The following is a 20,022-nucleotide window of genomic DNA, read 5'->3' on the forward strand; positions in this document are numbered from 1 at the left end:
TTCTTGGAGAGTGCTTGCATCTCCTCATTCATCGCTTCAACCCATCTAGGGTCCTTCGCGGCTCCATTGACACATCTCCAATAGTAACTTTGATGTTTGGGCAAGCTCCATGAAGTTCCCCAGTTGTTGAATTAGCCGATTTTACCCTCCACCCATGATTTGTTTCCATTGGCCATCCGCCTTTCCTGTAAATATCATAAGAAATTAGATTAATTTCGGAGTTGTGATCGATTAAGGCCACGACCGGATCTTCAAGGTTTTCAATCTTCACAGGTGTCTCAGTTGTTGCTCTTGCCCAATGTTTCTTAGCATAGTAGCTTTTTAGCTCTTTCGGCTTCTCTTCAAAAATTGTCGTTGCAATAACTTGTGTACCAACAATGGAAGAGCTTGGTTCACCTTTGATGACTTTCTTCACTTCACTTCTTGGGTTTTCAAAAGCTTCAATACTCTAGTGTTTTCTTTTAATTCCATCTATTATTGCTTCATGAAATTCCTTTTTAGCTATGCCTAAAAGTTCCCTCAAGGAAAGCTCCAATTTGCTATCTAAAATTCTTTCTTCCAATACTTTTTTTAAATCAGTTGAAGCTTCAATATCAGATAATAATTTGAATGAGGGACTCTTCTTTTCCTTACCTTTTTCAATGTCAGGGCTTACCACTTTTGGACTTTCTGTCTCCCTCTTTTTAGCACTTCTTAGCTCCCTCTTCTTGTTATCTTCATTTTCCGCCCATTACCGTTTCTCTTCCATGATCACTTCATGGGCTTGGTTTGTTGCAACCTTCACGAAAGCTGAGAGGCCATCCACTGGGTCTTCCCAACCAATACCGCTTCGGACAACATCACCTCCAAACTTCAACTTTTCAAACTCGATTTTACCCTTTCTTGCAGCTTTTAGAATACACAACCAAAATTCAAATTCGGATCCTCCTTCACCAACATGGATGATTGTAGTTGTTGGTTGATATACAGTTTGTGTCCTAGTTGTTTCCGCATCTTCAACGATCGTTCTCATACCACCTCTTCTAAAGTTAGTTCAGAGAGGTAATCGAGTTTAAGAACAATGAATCTTACCATTTTTGAAGAATAATGTGAAACTGTTTTTAGAATCTAAGCCATAACATTAGAAGAATATAAAGTATGGATAATTCACATTTGGAGGCTAAGAACACGAACCAAGACCTTAGGAAGAAGTCAAAAGTAAAAGTAAGAGACCAACAGAAAAGTAAAAAGAGAAACAGCGGACCATAAAAAACAGTAAAAAAGAAATGGTCATAACTCCATCGTTTTTCACCCAAATATTCTGTTTAAATATGGGTTTGAAAGCTTGTAAAGAGAGCTATCTATAGATTTTTAAATCACTAAATTTGGAGCTCTAATGAGTGATATATGACGATTATAAGATTGTTGGGACTTAGTTGAAAATAGGCGACAAAAAGCTTCTACAAATAGCGTGAACGAGGAAGAAGAAGAAAATTATAAAAGAGGAAGTGGAGGGTTCCAAATAGAGGAAGAGGATTCTTAGGAAGAGGTATCTTAGTGGAAGAAGATGGTTCTTAGTAGTGGGTTTGAGTGATGGGTAGTAAGAAGGTCTTTGGTTTTTAAGTTCATTGTGGAGTTTATCCTCTTTGTATTGACTTGAAGTGCAATATTCTAACATTCTTATCTCTTTCTCATCTTCCCTAACTTTTATCTTAATTTCTTGAGTTTTCCTCTCTAAATCGTAATTACCTAGATTTATATAATCTATTTGAATTCACAACTCTCTCTAATCTGCTTGGTCAAGCCCTCATATTGTGTACGACAATCTTTTCTCTTATACGCCCGATCATTTTTGGCACTCTAAGGAGAGCTGATCCTTTCCGTATAGGAGGGAGAACTTATCCTTTCTTTGCGTTACTATACTACATTAACTTAGCAATGTAGTTCGCGTTTTTGGGTGAAAGAACACAAGATGCTGGTGCCTTTTTGGCATCCTTTGAGCATCATGCCATCTCTATTGGACGCGTCACCGACAATGAAAAGTTTCCCTTATTGGTAGCTACATTCTATGGTCGAGCTCGAGATTGGTATAACTCTCTTCCACCAAACGAACAAGGAGAATATCAATAGTTGGTACACCAGTTTCGTTCTAGATACAGTCCAAGACAAAGTGAAACGGAAGTAAGAGAGGAGCTTTTTCGACTAAAGATGGAATCACCTTTTGGTTTCATACAGTATGAAAGAAATTTCAAGGATTTGTGGACGATGTGGATTCGTCTTCGTGGTGGCATTGAAGACGAGTGGTTTAAGATGGAACTATTCAAGATGGGCCTTGACATGCATTTCCGTTTGGAGGCAAGCTTGAAGGATCCAACAACTTTTTAAGCTCTTCTCCAAGTTTGTCAAGGTTATGATCAACAAGTGAAGATGATGAGTTCCATGGAGCGCCAAAATGATAGGGATTATAAGACAAGGGAGAGTCGTACACAATATGAGGGCTTGATCAAACCGATTAGATGGAGTTGTGAATTATAATAGATTATATAGATCTAGGTAACTACGATTTAGAGAGGAAAACTCAAGAAATCAAGATAAAAGGTAGGGAAGATGAGAAAGAGATAAGAATGTTATAATATTCCACTTCAAGTCAATACAAAGAGGATAAACTCCACAATGAACTTAAAAACCAAAGACCTTCTTACTACCCATCACTCAAACCCACTACTAAGAACCATCTTCTTCCACTAAGATACCTCTTCCTAAGACTCCTCTTCCTCTATTCGGAACCCACCTCCTCTATTAGGATCCCCACTTCTTCTTCTTCTTTTATATATCTTTTCATATATATATATTTGTGATTGTGACTAAACCCCCCCTTTTCCACTTTCTACCTGTTGGAAATTGAGGCCATTGGCCCATTAGTACAGAATACAAAACAACACTATAGGTTGGAGAATAGCAAGTTGGTGTAAACAAGATCAACAAGTAGAACAGATTCAACAACAAAGAAAACTTGAATAGAGATCAAGATCAAGAGACAAGAGAGAGAGAGAGAGAGAGAGAGAGAGGCACAAATAGTAACTTATTATCAGAAGTTACAACACGAAAGAATGGGAACCAACATCATCATCTAAACTAGGTCACAAATTTAATACATATAATAACTGAACTAGGGCAACTGCCCTTAAGTATAATTACATAAGTGTCCTAAACCTAGTCTGTCCAAGTGGGATAGTGTGAATATGTCCATTATACCCCATATTCGATACAACTTGGCCATGCCGCATCACGACAACGAAACAAGTGATTAATCCAAAGAACATGAGATTATGAAGGGATTTCACAATATCAAGACCAAAATGGGCCACTTTGTAGGCTGATTAAAATTACCTAAGACACTGGTTGTGGAGAGTAAGGCACCAACAAGGGACACCAAGCTCAATAAACTGTAGGAAAAAGGGTATAGAGCAAACCAAATAGGAAGCACTATTAACCAATGGGCAATCTAGTGTAAAAGGAACTCAATAACCTTGTAAAAAGCTATAAAAAGCAACCTTTTAGTGATTTTTGTAGCTCTTCTCCTTTCCTTTCATGTATTAGAGCTTCCATTTCATTTCCTTACTCTTCTATTAGACCTAAGAGAGATTAGGGTTGAGAGCTAATTAAGCCAAACCCTGATCTCTTCACTCTTGTATTGTGTTAAAGCTCCTTGCTAATAAGAAGTGATGCATTCTTTTATTATCTTGTGTTTATATCTATTCGAAGTGCAAGTGAGAGTAAAGTAAGAGTGTGTGTGTGTGAGCATAATTGCTAATTGTTAAGATTCAGCAAACTAATAGCTCAAAGGTGTTTGACAACCACCTTTGCCCGTTTTTGCCCAATTCGTCACTAAAAGGGTATACGCCATTCTGGATCCTAGGCCAACGATATTGACGGAAGGTATAACTTCATTGATCTATAAACATGTTCCTATGGAAGCACACAAAAGCCACACAAATGTCAAAATTAGGCTGATCAACAATTTGATAGGTCAAATTATGTTACTTTTCTCTCCACCTTGATAGACTCACACTCGCAATAACCATTAAATTCAACATTGAACAATCAAAACTAGAGATTATTTACAAACAAAACAACACATATAAACACAGACATATACCAAGTGGAAGCAAGCCTTACATCCGTGTGCGCGGTGTTGATGTGCACTACTTGTTGCAACTTCTACAACTCATGGTGAATGGAGAGAGAAAGGAGATAGGAAGGGAAGTGAAAGAAGCAAGAAAAGAAATAAAGAGAAGTACTAAGGAAATTATACTAATACTACAAACATGTAGAACTAACAATAATCAAGTAATAATATTAATAAAAATCCAATATTTCTAACAAAGTAATATACATTTAATAGCTGAAGTACCAAGACTTCTACATTAATACTAAAGTGTGGGAGAAAAAAAAGATAAGCAAATAGAAACCAAGTATTTCTAACAAACTTCCCTATATTTTATAATTGATGTATTAAGGCTAGTAGAAATACTACAAAAGTGTTGAAGCAACACTATCATGCTTCTAATACATGTACAAACCAAGTAAAAGAAACAATGAAGTAGAAATATCAAGTTACTTTAAATTGCAAAAACAACCCCATTGGACCAAATCTCATGGTAATTAAAACTAAGAACTAGAGAAAATAACTCTTTGAAAAGAAGCCTAAAACAATGTTGAATGGACAGTATATCATGCTTCTTTATCTAAAATGCAAAATATTAATTTCTTATGTAACTTGCCGTCTTACCTCCAATAGCTAATATGTGCAAGTATTGTACATTCATCATTGTACCACTGCATTAATCAAACCTCCTATTGAACTTCAAATTTGTGGTTCTCAACAAAAACTGTGATATATATAATGACAACATTTTGCTAGTATCCTAAAAATCGTCTTATATATGACCTGTCATAAGAAATCAACAAGAAACCATTAAGATACTACACTTGAAAATAGAAATGGCTGGCTGAGATAGAAGTGAAACTACTAATGTTTGTGGTGCATAACTGGATACACATTACATGCCCATCAATCATATTTTTTCTCTTAAACCTATTCCCACTAATAATATACAGGTTCTCATAATCTGGGGATGTTGACAGATCTATCAAACAATTCTATTACCTTCCCAATCATGTGTACATAAAATATTTTACATCAAAACAGGTATAGAACAAATTCTTTCATCTTTAATTCTAATGAAAGATCTACTTCCTGGCATGGGAAGGTCCAATAACATAGGTAGAAGACATGTAATGATTTATTGTGCTCCACCCTGTATTACTTAACAATTTAGATAATCATACTGATGTATTTCTTATCATAATGGAGATAATGCTGCCATTCATCCAATTCCAACCCCTATGTTGTATCCCAATTTATGCTCCCCCAAAAAAGAAGGAAAAAAGGGGAGAAGGCGTTGACATGATTGGAAGCATGTGCGAAGTCCTCGGGTTATATGAGCTGACAGTAAGGTAAACATGTTTTACAAAGGAATCATTGTTGCACCTTGTAGTTCCAATAAATTGCTTCCTCTGATGGCAGAACTACAGGGTAAAATTTTAGATTTACACTTAACTCTTGACATGATGTATGGTACAACGTAGATGTATGTCAGTGAGAGGGTGCCCCTATGGTAGATATACATGAAAACCTTACAGATCCATGTCCAAGTTTTGTTAACTTGCACTGCAGATCATGAAGGGAAAAACGTGGGGCTCTTAATACTGCCCCAGACTTGGAAACCAGTTTCATACACAAGCATCTTTGTTTGTTGTAGTGCCATGTTCATTCATGGCATGCTGTGTCACTAAGTGGCCGATGATAACATGTCAGAAACTGACTTCTATAATTCTATAGATGACCTTGTAACACCAGAAATGAGTAGCTCCAAGAACAATGATCCAGGACCATAGTCATTCTGAAAGAATCATCTGCTATAATCATCTTCTGCACCTAGCGGCTAGGTCAAATATTTATTCATATGGGCCATAAGAGCCCATAATGAATCAGGAGTCATCATCTACCAAACCAATATATGTAAGATTAGCTCTTCGAACCCTTACAGCTCCTTTCAGCCAGGCACAGGCTTTGCTACTGCCACTTTCGGTTGACACAAGGACTCCACCACTACCCACATTAGACGAGGTAGTTAGATCCTCTAGTAGCATCCATGGATCAATTTCTGCATCCATATCTTGAACTGGATTTTGTTTTACTTTCCCGATGAGATTGTCCAGTCGAATAGGAACCTTGGATGAGGTGGTAATAGAACTCATAGTTGATGAACAATTTGTACTTAGTTGTATAATAGGTAATGCAGAAGCAGGAACCTGTGGAGGACCAGAGGCAATAGTAGGCATAGGAGATGGAGCAAGTATAGGCATTGCAGCTTGTATTCGTGCACGAACCATTGAAGGAAGGTGCATATGATCCAGATCAACCTGCATACAATAAGAAACTTAGATAACAACAAAAGCATGATATGCTAAATGAAAATAGTTTAGAATATTAGCTAATATTAGACAGCTACAAAAACAAAGTGCTTCATCATGACATGTTTGCTGATAATATGGAATATTATTAACCTGCATCCTATGGATAATCTCCTTATCAAAGGGTGGGACCTCCCGAGGAGGTCTTGAGTTTGCCTTATAGGAGGGTTTTTGCTTTAGCCAGGAAGCCCAGGTATTACTTAGGAGAGCATGAAGAACACTCAAAATCCTGTCAAAGAGATTTTCGCCTGCCATCACAGCTGCGGTGGCGGCGGCATTCCACTCCAAATCCCATCCACTAATAGGAAGAGAATCATGCTGCACAAAGCAAAATGTTTCTATACTTTCTTGAACAAAACGAGTTCCCAGAAGCCGGAGTAGTACTGGAGCTAGGAGTGAACGCATATTTCGCCCTGTCTGATCTCTGCAACACCTCATCATTTTAAGTTTTCTTCAAAACAAATCTCTCTACTTCTGGATGTTCAAAACTATCCAAGCTTATAATTTCATCATTACCATAACTTACCTGTCTGTATAAATTGGTGGAAGAAGGGGAAGAAGAAACTGAAGACGTAACCATAAGGAAGTTTGCAAGGCTGCTACAGACGGAGGCAATAAATCCGCCACCGAAACACCTCTGCGACCTATACCAGGACTAGATGATTCGAATCCAGTTCTAGAACCTTTCTGAGAGCCAAGACGCTTACTTACACCACTTTCTGAAGTTGCCACACCAGGCCTACCAGAGGGACGTACAATAATATTTACTTGCTGTTCTAACTCACTGATTTGCTTCACCAATCGTGACGCAAACCTGCTATATGTTTCCGTAGAGCTACGAGCTAGACAGGGAAGCAGCAAATCAGCTAGTGCCTTTTCAATAGCAAATTGCTTTTGCATTACTAAATCCCCATTCTGGGAATTTGGAACTCTATCATTTGATTGTTTTCTGAAATCCAGATACTCTTCAGCCACTTCACCCTCCTCTGGAGAAGCAACCTCTGATTTCCCTTGTTTGTTACCTGAACCACTCTCTTCGGGCTGTGGTGGCACCCATTCCCACACTCTGAACCTTCCAGAACCAAGTTTGAACTTTTGCCGGTGCGCTACCTCTTCAAGCTGTTGCCTCAGAAATTTCCTCCCTAAAACCACATCCCCATTCTCTAAAATCCACTGCACCTGCAAGATTAGGTAGTCTTCAAATGCTCTACCCAGCAGACGCAGGCCTTCCGAGTACAATCCTGCTGCATCTGGACGGACAAGCAACCGTGTCAGAATCATATCTGTGAAGTTTTTCTCTGGATCAGAAAGGTTTTGCTTGTCCATAATAGCTAATCTGGCAGCATGCATAGCTTCTGTTGCCAATGACATATTCTGCGCCTCAAACTTATCCATGAAGATTTGCTCATTAAGCAAAAGTCTTATTTCTACCCATTGCCAGTGGAATGTTGCAGGATGCATATCATCTAGAATCTGCACCAACTCCTCTGTGAGAGTGACATGGCCCTTCCCATTTGCATGAATTTGTATGTACATCTCATCTGTAGCTACTGTGGGTAGCTTGTGGTCAAGGATAGCATGAAGAAACAATCTTGGACGTGAGGGAACCATGCAGGACAGTTTTGTTGGCACATCAGCCCCTTTGTTATCTAGAAAAGACGCATATTCCACATCACTTGTGTCAAAATGAAGAAGGTCAACTAATGCTTTTGTGTCTTGTAAACAAACTTCACTGAAAGGATCGTGGGCAAGAAGATCTCCTATCGCTGCATAACTCAGTTGCTGAAAGGATGTATCATCTCTGTTTAAGCCAATAATGGAAGAAGTCTGATCACCCCTTAGAGAAATTGAAAACAAAGAATAGGCAGGAAGAAATACTGTGGCAAGAGTTAAAAGCCGTTGCATTCGTCGGAGTGCAAGGATGTTTGATTCACCCAATACATCAGCAAGCAATCCACCTGCAACAGTTCCACAATCACCAATCAACACCCTAAACCAGAACAAGTGCACCTCAGCCATGTTCTCACTCTTCACAGCAGTCCCAGTAGATACTACCCGAGACATTCCATTGGCACCTACAGTGTTAATTTTTGATAGCTGCAAATTCTCCAGCCCTTCCTTAATCTTTAATAAGGAAATGATATTTTCCAAACTAACTACGTCTTCAAGAACTGCACAAACTACAAAAGCTCCTACAGCTGCTGCTATTGTATTTGACCTTGAAAAAAGGAAACCATTTGATCCAGCACCAACTTCATTCAACGTGGAGCTAGGATCAGGAGTCTCAGGAGAAAGCTGAAATTGAGGCTTAGGTGCTCTGATGTGAGAATTTCCACTTACATTTGCTATCACGGCAGTAGCTTCACATGCAAGAGCAGACTCCAAGACCTTGGTTTGCTTCTCACCAAGGGCTTCTTTAAGATATCGCAAACATTGCAGGTGTGCTTGTAATATCCGACGAGTACACTTCAAACAAGAAGCCATAGAGGCTGAGCTAAAGTACACGCTACTTGAGGCAAGGTTTTCAAAGACACCTGCAACAGCATTTCCTACATTGCTCACAACAGCAGAAACTGCAGCTGCTGCAAGCTGCATGTCACCACTCACTGTACTGCCTGCTTGCTGTTTGATGCACTCTAGAAGTCCACCTGCCACAGACTGAGCTGCCTGAACACCTTCTCCCCATCTTCCTGGACCAGCATCTTTAAAATTTCCAGATACAGCGATTTCTCTTTCCTTGGTTATCATCTGGTTAATAACCTCCTGGAATCCTCTACGAACATGATCCCTCATATGTGGACCAAATCTCACTAGACGTCCCATCAATCGTGGAGGCAGAGAATCATCCCGATCCTCGCCAATATTGGGGGAATTTACACCCAGCAAAGGAAAATTAGGCTCACTGTCTGCAGCCTTTAATAATTCCAGTTCATTAACCATCCTTTGGTCACTACATGGTCTCCAATTCTTTTCCCATAGTTGAACGCTCTGAAGACTACCATACTTTTTGTAGAGTTCACGAATGTATGCAAACAAGGATGCACAAGAAATTCTACTGCTTGACCCAGATATCAGTAATAATGTTGCACGTTGCATTCCTGCTGAAAAGACCTCTGGCAGAAGATTTGTAGCCAGTAAAACACCTTCATACCTGAACAAAAATCATGGGAAATATCCTAAGTTTACCAAAAGCATTATTTTATTAAGATTGGGCTATATATATATATAGATAGATAGATAGATAGATAGATAGATAGATATAATGAATGATTGGATTGATTATTAAGATGTTATCTTGATTCACTCAACAGTGCTCTAATGCTTATCCCCAGGGTAGTACCATTAACAAAAGGTTAGCCTCACTTCATGCAAAATCTTTTGGTAGTTATGGATAGGAATAAAAAATGAAGTTGCAAAGCAGCAGGATAAATTTTACTGAAGCTCAAATAGGACAAAACATATAACAGCACACCTACGCAGGCTTGTCAGAATGATTGATTCGCTGATCATACAGGCAAACTCCTTGCCCAACAAAGCAGGTGAAGTAGAAAATCTGTAGTTTTGGCCTGGTGAAACTACATTGGATATGCTAGCTTTTGGAAGCAGCCATAGTAAAAACCTGATCAATAAACAGAAGTCATTTGCAGCATCTAGAAGACAGAGAATTGCAACAAGATCCTCTTCTTCAAGTTGCCACCTTATTGAACTTCGGTCATCAGCAGCAGGGGTACCACCAATAGTTACACTCAATCTTGCCGACTGCTGCATTGATGTGGAGACTGATGCAAGTTTGTTGCCACCTTCCACAAGACTGCGCACGGTTGCATCAAGCCAGGTAGCTACAGCCCCTCTATTAGACAACCGAAGACGTTTTAAAATTCCAATAATTTCTTTGAGATCTGGCCATAAGGGATTCTTCTTTCCTTCTTTGATTTGAGAGAGCACAGTATCTACAATTGCAGGTTTATGGTAAGGGCAGCTAACCTTACTATCACAGATGTGACTAGAAGATGCTCCTTGACTGCCCTCAGTGCGAATAGCATCCAATTGCGCAAGGCTTAGTTTTCGTACAGTTTTTGGTCTACCTCGAGATGGTTGTTTTGCTGGATTGATGACACCAATGGGCTCAGTTTTTACAGCATCTACTGGCTTTGGCTTCTTCTTTATCCACCACAAGTCAGCATTGTCCCCAGCACTTACTCTATGTCCTTGAATGAAGACAGAATTTCCCTCATTGTTTCGCTGCTTTTTATTTCGATTACACTCATTACAACTAGGGGTTCCATCTAGTTTTTCTACCAAGGTTTCTTGTGACACTGACTGTCTTTTCAGAGATGTCTGTAATGAAAATGATTTATCATGTGATGACCCTGCTTCCACTCCAAAGCACCAGTCAGGGAAATGAAAGAATTTTGCAATTGCTTGCTTCAACTCCATCACCTTTGTTTTTTTCTTTTGTAATCTTCTTGTTTTGGCAATAGTGCAGGAAGATTTTTCTGCAAAACTTGTTTCCTGAACAGTCTTCTGAAATTGCTGCTGATTAGCAACTGACTGATGTTTTAAAAAACTGGAATGACGCGGAACAAATTCCTGTAGACAAAAACGCCTCTCATTCCGATGAATACGGATAGCCTCAGTTAGTTCTGGATCTAGATTTTGTCTTCCTTCTTCCTCCATACTTAAGCCAGGAGGCCATGGCAAATGCTGAAGAAGGTATCTATGCCTCGATGCACGTTCTTTATCAGTAGCCGCCTCTTTTTCAAGCACCCCACTAACAATAAGCTTCCTTACATAGGCAGGAGGCCAAAATAATCCTTTCTTTACAAGCTCCCACAAAAGTAGCTGCAATCTTTCAAATCCCTCACCCTTCCTTAGGTCATGTTGATCGAGCCATACGGCTATTATATCATGAATACGTCCTGGGCTATCAAAAAATGAAGATGCTTTGCAATTTTCAGAACCATTCACCTCGGCTTTTTTGCCTCCACATACTTCACCATTAGTGTTATTGGTCTCCCTTTTTTCTTCCACCTCTTTTAACCTTAAGCAAAGAACTGAAACTGCTATAAGAACTCTACATGCAGATTTCAAACTGGCAGTCCTATGCTCCACCATTGGTGTATTCGACATCTTCCTGCAATCCCTGAAGTCACATATTGCCCACTCGCATAAAAACCGCACAGAAAATATCTCTGCAGGGCTTGCATTTCCTGAGGAACAAGATCTGAGCTTAAGCCACGGACTGACTTTGGAAAGCCATTCATCTGGTGGCTGCTCATGACCACAAAAGTCTTCATCAAACATACAGTGATATACAGCTAGAATATCTCCGGTGATAAGAGCCTTATCCAAACACTGAATGACGCTACCTTCATTTTTTCTTAAACTTCCTGGATTTACTGCCTTTGCAAGAGATATAGCCCTTCTGTGTATGACATCAGCCATAAACTTAACCCCAATTTCGTAGGCATGGTGTGATCTTTTGTGTCTATAAGATTCCCTTTCAACTGAAGACCCCAGCAATGCCCTTACTTTTTCATCCATAACTTCTGCAGGCACTCGTTTTCTGCTCAGAAAAATGTAGGCTGGAAGAGGAAAGCAATCCAGGGCCACAAAACTATCTGGAACTACTGTGATGAGATAGCTTAACAATTCTATAAAAAATGTAGCAGTATAATTCTCTCTAGGTCGTTCAGCAGGATCCGGTAAGTTATGACCAGGACATAATCCCTGCAGCTTATGAAGGAAAATGTCGACAACTGGACGAACTAAAGTTTGGCATGTGGAAATATCATCAATGAGGTCCAAAACAGTTGGCAAAAGCAATTCAACAGCATCCAATGCCTCTCTTTCCTACAAAGAAATAAAATATAGCTTTTATGTCAAATTAGTCAGTTTTTGAATTCTCATGAATGTTTCCACACACCTGCAACTGTTTCAGAACCCAGTCAATGACTTCTGCTCGATGAAGCAACCCCTCTGACATATGTAGTTGCAAAACGTGATACATATAATGCCATCTTTTGAGCAAAGGTGGTTCTTCTTCATCAATGCTGCCATGTGAGAGATTATTAGGTTTCTGAGAAGAACTGTTAGTTGGCAAGATAGTACCACTGTCCCTCCCTCCAGCTGAAAATTGTGTTTCTTCATGCTGGCACAACTCATCTAAAAGTGATTGCATATATTCCAAAACCTCTTTAGTCCACAATTCAACTCTCTTTTGTTGCAATTTGTCTGCACCTCCAGCAGACATACCGATAGATAAAGGGCGGACCTGATTATAGAAGTAAAGAACCTTTGAAGATTTCAACTCATAAAATGGTAAAATGTATATCCATTACACTGTATTTGAAAATATGAATCATATTTTAACCTGATTAAGGTACATAACTTTGATGTACCATGAAGCACGGAGAAAAGGAACCTGATTTTTGACAAGAGCATCAAAGAGAGATCGACGTCGCAATCCATGTGGAACATGATCTGCCAATACTCTCAACCTCTTATGTTGTGATAGATCCTGGAAAATAATAACAGCAACTCATAACCAAATAATCTAAGATGAAGATATTTCACATATTTCTATACCACTTTCATGAAAATCTTATTTCTTAAGTTAAATGTGAGGCCCAGATATTGCATCTGCGAATATTATACAGTTTGACATAGTGTACCCCCTCTAGTAATGAGCAGCCTAGTGAGAACAATCCCATTCAGCAAGCTCTACAGTTCTTTGCTCACAGGTTATCCTTAATATTCAAAACAAGGTGGTCCCCTTGTGGGCATGCAGTTGTTGGATAGTATCAGAAATACATATATACATGCATATGTATGCATGTGTTTTCTCAGGAAACTATTCTTCAAATCATTAGTTATAAAGTGCATGAGAGAGGAACACATTCAAAAATGTTGCAATGGACCTGGGCACCTATTTGACTACAAGATAATTCAACAGATATTAGAGGAAAGCACAGACCTCAATCCATTTCTTTCGATTATCCTCTCCAGAATGTCGCTGCTCTGGGAAATGCCCAGGATTTGCTAATAAAGGACCTGATAAAGGAACTCCATACACTTGTCCAGCCTGAAAATGAGAGCCATGTCATTCACAGAAGTTAAATCTGATATCTGATTCTAAGGTGATGAGTTGAGACATGCTAACTCACCTTTCTCTTGCGTAAAAGAGAGTTATTTAGGGCAGTAAGGCGTTTGCGTATTGCCTATAAAGTAGAAAGCTTAGTTATATATGCAATTCAAGATTAATTCATGAATAAATTAATAATTAAGAAATATATCAAAGAAACACAAAAACAGGCATTTATTGACATGCTGACGAATTTCCTACCTCTTTGTATTTATTAATCAATGGTTTTGCCCAAACTTGCTGTTTTACTAGAGAATATGATGTTTCGCGAGATTCCTGAGAGAACTGAATAGTTAGAAGTTGACCTGGTACTGTATTTAATTGAAGGAACAATACAAACATCTCAAATATGTGATATATATAATGCAAATACCTCAATGCCATCAACAGTTTCTTTGTACCCATTCTGAAAAGCATCTCTACTGAGTGACTCTTCTGCACAGTTTGGAGTTGGTGGAAAGTAATCTGGGGGACCAAGACTGCAAAGGTTCTTTTATTAGTAGTTGTGTAAACCTAAACAAGACATCCTTAAAGTGAATGGAGCAGCTAAAAAACAGTAAGGAAGAAGGGATTGATCATTTTCTTTGTTCTCTTATACCTCAAAATCTATTGGCGCCATGTAAGCTATGAGGTGTCTATAGCTGACAATCTAGTTCAAATTTTATCACACAAAATCAGAGACTCCACCCTGATTCTCACTAATTGGTAGTTTCTTGCATCATTGGGAATGGTCACGGTTTCTTCCAATGGCATGGGTAAGGAATCTCTGAGCACTTTCATTTAGATCAATGGGCTCTACGATTACCATATTTTGCAGTAATAATTTTGTGTATCATTTGGGTTGCCACTGTGGGAGACAATATCACCATTCTGTTTCTCATTTTGCAGTGCAAACCAAACTATGCTCAGTTACACTAAAACCATGCCCATGTATGCAATCCATATTACCCGGCTCCATTATTTCTTTTTGTATTTGAGAAATAATCAGACTTAAAAAATTGTTTCACCAATGGACTGTAGTAAACTCTTCTAAACTACAAAGATACTAGAGGTATTTTGCTCAAAGTTTATTTTACGCTTTCTACCCTTTCATGCATTCTTTTTATTTTTTTGTTTCTCTAGAGACTTCATACTAGTGAATAGGAACATTTTGAAAATCCTTAAGTTCATAAATGGATGATAATCTAGTCTTTCCTTACTTATTAGTGAGATTCTCTATGCACAGACTTCTAGCTATGTCAATTTCCCATGAAATAGTACATTTTGTGACCAAAAAGAATCATCAGGAATTATTATATATTCTAGACTGCCATCATAGACTCTTAAACATGATGTTTCCATCTAAAATGCTTATATGAGCTATTCAAATATAGAAAAGAAAACAGATCCTTTTACTCCCAAAGAAGTATCATCTCTCTACCATCCCACATATAAAAAACCACGACCACCACTGGACATCAATATGAAATTTGTTGTCTAAAAGCTACAATTGCACCAAATGGCATACCGTGCATTTAATGGTTCTTGATCACACTTCAAAATGTATGGTATCAGGGGTACAGATCGCCTGCACAATAAATAAAATAAATTGTATCAGGAACTGACTACTCCAGGGTCCACATACTGTTAGGATAACTTGTATTTTTAAGCATTGTTAGAGGAAGGATAGGAGCTGCTCTTGTGATATAAATTGAGAATCTACAATATTGACAGGAAACAAAAAGCCCATGATATATTCAGTACTTACAGTCAACAATAACTCCAGTTATGAACAATTCAAGAGAGCTGCACATTTATGTTTTTATAATTAACATGCTATGTTTGACATGAATGGAAACACCATAGCGAAACTTTGAAACCAGGAAACATTTCTGTGATACTTCTCAGGCTACCTCAGCCCAAGCCTCAGAACTGATATCCAATGATTTTATCATTGAATTTATTTATGATTTATTCATTTCCTTGTTGACCAAAGTGTTATATATGTTTTGCGCATTCAAGCTTTCAAATCATCGTCTTAATTATTTTCAAGTTGTGTGGTGTGTGGTGTGTGGTGTGTGGTGTGGTGTGTGGTGTGTGCATTATGCATTATTCTGTGAGTTGTGTGATGTGTATGGCCACCAACGTAGAATCAATGGAGAGAGAGGCAAAAAAAGGTTAGTTCTATTCCCGTCTATTTCAGAGAAGTGATCCCCAAAACAGATCGAATGCAGGAAGGGCATGTGGCTCACGAGATTAGAGCAGGTAGCTATGAAACAGATTTCAGAGGGTTTGAGTCACTCCTGGCCTACAAGAACCCAATCATCCCTGAGATTTCCTTTATCTCCAAAGTGGGAGTCGCACACAATCTCATGTGTATACAAGAGACACAGCTTGATTCCCGATTTGATTCATCAGTGATTGACCACAATAGAAAGAAGAGATAGGGGCTTTATATCCCTCTATTTTTTGTTGAAATTTTGACATTTATTATAAAAATTATTATTAGTTAGGATTGCCAGTATTTGATTGTTTCTCATCAAACATCAAAAGGAGTTTGATTATATTTCCTTAACATGTTCATGTCCAAAACTCCCGAATTACACAGAATTAAACCATCCTTGAAAGAGAGATGGATTTTCTGTTCATCTCCAAAGGTTTGGACTGTTTCTGTTGTCCTCTCCTATGTTGGAGCAGCAAGTGGATAATACATTTGTACACAAGTATGTACTCTTTTGCACCAGAGAAAAAAAACAAGTATGATCAATACTTTGATTCGGAGTAGGAAAGTATACTCATGCAAGTAATATTTATTTCATGAACAAAAGAGATAAACCTACATGGACTTTCTGACGAAGGTAGAAGTTGGGATTTAGTAAGGCTACATCATATACTGAGATTGCAACCATGTGCATGTGATAAGGATTGTGGAGCATCAGAGTCAACTCGGTGATTGTGAAGTTCGGCAGGGCATTCCTGAGGTCTCCCAGGGTGCTAAAAATAGGGAACCCATTGCCATTATGCAAGTGGTGATATATAATAAAGGGTGTGGTGGGCTTAAGTTTTCGAAAGAAAAGGTTTGCTTGTTCAAACTTCTGCAATAACAAGGATTTGCAGAGATTCCACTTCCGGGTCATTAATGACTCCGTTTTATTCATCTTAATATACACATAAATAAATAGTGACAGAGTAAACCTCTCTAAATTGGTGACCAGGAACATTTGAAATGTGAAATGCGCATTTCAAAGGGAGGGAAAAAAGCTTGACTTGAACACTCAAAGGGGGAAACAGAAAAGGCTTAAAGAATTAACTGACTTTGTAATGCAAAGTGGGGTCAGAAAGATGAGAAGGCTTGGTAAATGACTAACCTTGTATTCAAAGATGGAGCTGAAAAGCTCGAATCCGGGCGCACAGCTTCTTTCTGGAGTCCACTGGATGATGCAGCAAGAGAAGAGGGGAGGGGAGCTGAAGCTGGAGCCAGACTGGGGGTGGGGGTGGGGGTGGAGGTTGGAGGAGGATATCTGTGCATTTCTCTGGCCTTACCAAACACTGCATACTGCCACAGCTTTCTCTACCCTCAGGTCACGAGCTCTCCATGTATGCTCAAACCTTCCAAGGCCATAAGGCATTGGCCTGGCACCTAAACTCAGGTCGATATGCGCATGTATATACCATATGCGTATATACATGCGCGTGTGTATGTATATGTATATACAATGTGTGAAAATCTGCAAGAAAGGAAAACTTTGATTAGCTTTGACCCAAACTGAGAGAGAGAGAGAGAGAGAGAGAGAGAATTCTCAAAAATGCCAGTTGGCCTAGATTAATAGGTATGTAAAATATGTACATTATATACATACAAAATGAGAGTCTCCAAGAAAGAAAGAGTTTATTTAGCTTAACCTAACTCCGAAAAAGAGACATGAGGTTAAGTTGCTATAATGAACTTCTATGAAGCGTGGGCATTCTGTCTACTACTTCTTATACATCACCTAGAACACTAAACTGAAACGTTTGTATCCGTCTGTCTGTATGTAAGTATATATATATGTACCTATGTATGTGCGTAGATATATATAATCTGGGTCGGGAAAACGACCTTGATTAGCTTTATTTAACTCAGAGAGTATTTTCTGAGATTTTTCACTTCAAGTGCGCGGCCTATATATATGTATAGGTGTGTGTGATGTGGTGTATGCGAGAATCTGAAAGAAATTCCTTGACTAGCTTAACTAGGAGAATAAGTTCTGAGATTATTTACTTGAAGCGGAACCTATGTACGTACGTTTCGAATATGCGTATATATGTGACAATCTGTAAAGGAAAGACTGACCTCGATTAGCTTTAACTCAGGGAGGGGAAAGTTTTTGAGGTTAAAGACGATATAATGAAGATTCCATGGAGTAGTGTTGAGTTGATCAGTCTGTTCTGTTCGGAAGTGAAAAGGAAGGGGGGGGGGAGACAAAAAGTGTAAATTTATGCTGCAAAATGCTCGCATCCACCAGATCCAGATCGCGAAGAGCTCGAATTGCGGGTAAGGAGACGTCTCCGCGACGGACAACAGGAAGAGGAACGTGATAAATCGATGAGGAAGGAGAATTAGGGTTTGCAGAGCGGGGGGGGGGGGGGGAGAGGGAGGAAAGAGTTTCTGCACAGAATTGAGACAGAGAGAGGAATGCGTGGACACTTGAAAGAGAAAGGGGGCAAAAGAGGGCAGAGTTTCTTCCAGTCAAAAGAAATGAACATACATACATTATTATTGCATACATACATACATCATTATTACATACATACATACATGCATGCATGCATAGAACCATAGAATGAACCATACGTATCATACGCGCATTCGCATGCTCGTTTGATTCAATAAAACGTGAATGGTAAATCAACTAAAAGTTGGATTGGTTTGACACGTTTGATTGGATTAACTATGGTCTATATTATGGGCTAAATTTGCAATGTAAACAAATGAAAAAAAGAAAAAAAAAAAGGAGCGCGTATTTTTCCTCTTTCAAACGTGTACGTTTTCAAACGTTTGAATGCCTCCACGAACACGAATATTACGTTCTATGCATAGAACTTAGAAGAATAACTTCTCAAAAAAATGGAGTTGCCCTCCTGCGAAGGTAAAGGAATCTGCCACCGGCAATCGCTTAGACCGCGCTCAAACCAAGTATGCTAAGTCAACTTCTTTTTTTATTTCACGGGAAAGGAATGTGCCGGCGATCACTTAGACCGTGCACCCAATTCATGTTTAAGGATGTGAATGTGGTGGACTTAGCATTGGTTTGAGCTTCCAGCCAATGTAGGTGGTGCATGAGCCTCTCGGAAGGAGCACAAGGTTTGCTTCAAATTTTGTGGTTGTTGATTGGGTGTCCATTAGTTGGTTTCTTTCTTGCTCGTGAACTGTTTGCATGTAGACTTAAACTCCGAAGGTCTTATTATGTTTTTATATGTAGATTGTGTCGTTGTCGAAATCCATGACCAACTTCAGAAGGAAATGTCTCCCAATAACCACTTGTAGGCCACTTGATTAGTGGGCCTTGTGACTACGAAGGTGAGAGAAAACGCCACCCTGTATACTAAGAATTTATGGGCATGCACCATACCCTCGAGTCATTGAATGAACTCGTCAACCATTCGTAGTTTTACATCTAAGGGGACCATTTTTGGGTTCCCCCACTCCCGCCAACAATTATATTTGATTATGTTAGCCCTTATGCAATGTCAATTATTGCAAAGGTGATTACGTTATTGACACACATAGGGAGGGTGAAGCTCGTGTCATCACTTTCCAAATGGGCTTCAAGTGTATTTATGTGGCAATCATCATCTTGTTGGTTGATGACTTCTATGCTTAGAAGATTCAAGAGGATTGGTTTCCATACCCAATCAAAAGCTCGTCATTGTAGTACATCGTGCCATGGTTGTGGGTTCAATTTTAACAAATCTTCAAGCATGTTGTAAAGAATCAAGTGTGATTTTGTGCAGGGAAGGTGACTGAGAGAGAGGGGAAGGGGGAGGAGAGAGAGAGAGGTATACACAAAACAATAAAATTGTATTAACAAGGAGTAAGAATGAACCAATAGTCACCTTCTCTCTATGTTCTCTCACTACAACCACCACTTGTAGAGAGGTTGAGACTTAACTATCTACTAAATATGTTTCATAGAACCTTAAAGTTCTATGACACACTAGTTACTATACTAGGAGGTGGGGTGTTCACACACTTGAGTATACTAAGGTGTCCTCCCACACTAGGAAAGTTGAGTTTGATTCTCAACACGCCCCTTCAAACGCAACTTCTGGTCGCCGAATAGTTGGTTCAGACTGGTCTTCGGGTCGGCTTCGAGTCGACTCCGGCTTCAGCTTCGGAT

General features: G+C 39.1%; 1 protein-coding gene across 1 annotated transcript; it reads right to left on the reverse strand.

The window, feature by feature from the left end:
• Positions 1 to 5,049: 5,049 nt before the first annotated feature.
• On the reverse strand, positions 5,050 to 18,250 carry LOC147867482 (mediator of RNA polymerase II transcription subunit 12-like). Its single transcript, XM_087315269.1, has 13 exons — positions 17,976 to 18,250; positions 17,011 to 17,370; positions 15,171 to 15,230; positions 14,037 to 14,142; positions 13,865 to 13,939; positions 13,686 to 13,739; positions 13,496 to 13,603; positions 12,893 to 13,039; positions 12,446 to 12,793; positions 9,992 to 12,372; positions 7,046 to 9,670; positions 6,613 to 6,943; positions 5,050 to 6,468 (listed from the first exon to the last, which is right to left on the reverse strand). Exons 2-13 carry the CDS (start codon positions 17,169 to 17,171, stop codon positions 6,034 to 6,036), a joined length of 6,831 nt encoding a protein of 2,276 aa, XP_087171395.1. The 5' UTR covers positions 17,172 to 17,370; positions 17,976 to 18,250; the 3' UTR covers positions 5,050 to 6,033.
• Positions 18,251 to 20,022: the final 1,772 nt, after the last annotated feature.

The sequence above is a fragment of the Azolla caroliniana genome, unplaced genomic scaffold (genome assembly GCF_043228905.1).
Source record: "Azolla caroliniana isolate FFs.n. ecotype wild unplaced genomic scaffold, voAzoCaro1.0.p SCAF_2, whole genome shotgun sequence".
NCBI classification, from domain to species: Eukaryota; Viridiplantae; Streptophyta; class Polypodiopsida; order Salviniales; family Salviniaceae; genus Azolla; species Azolla caroliniana.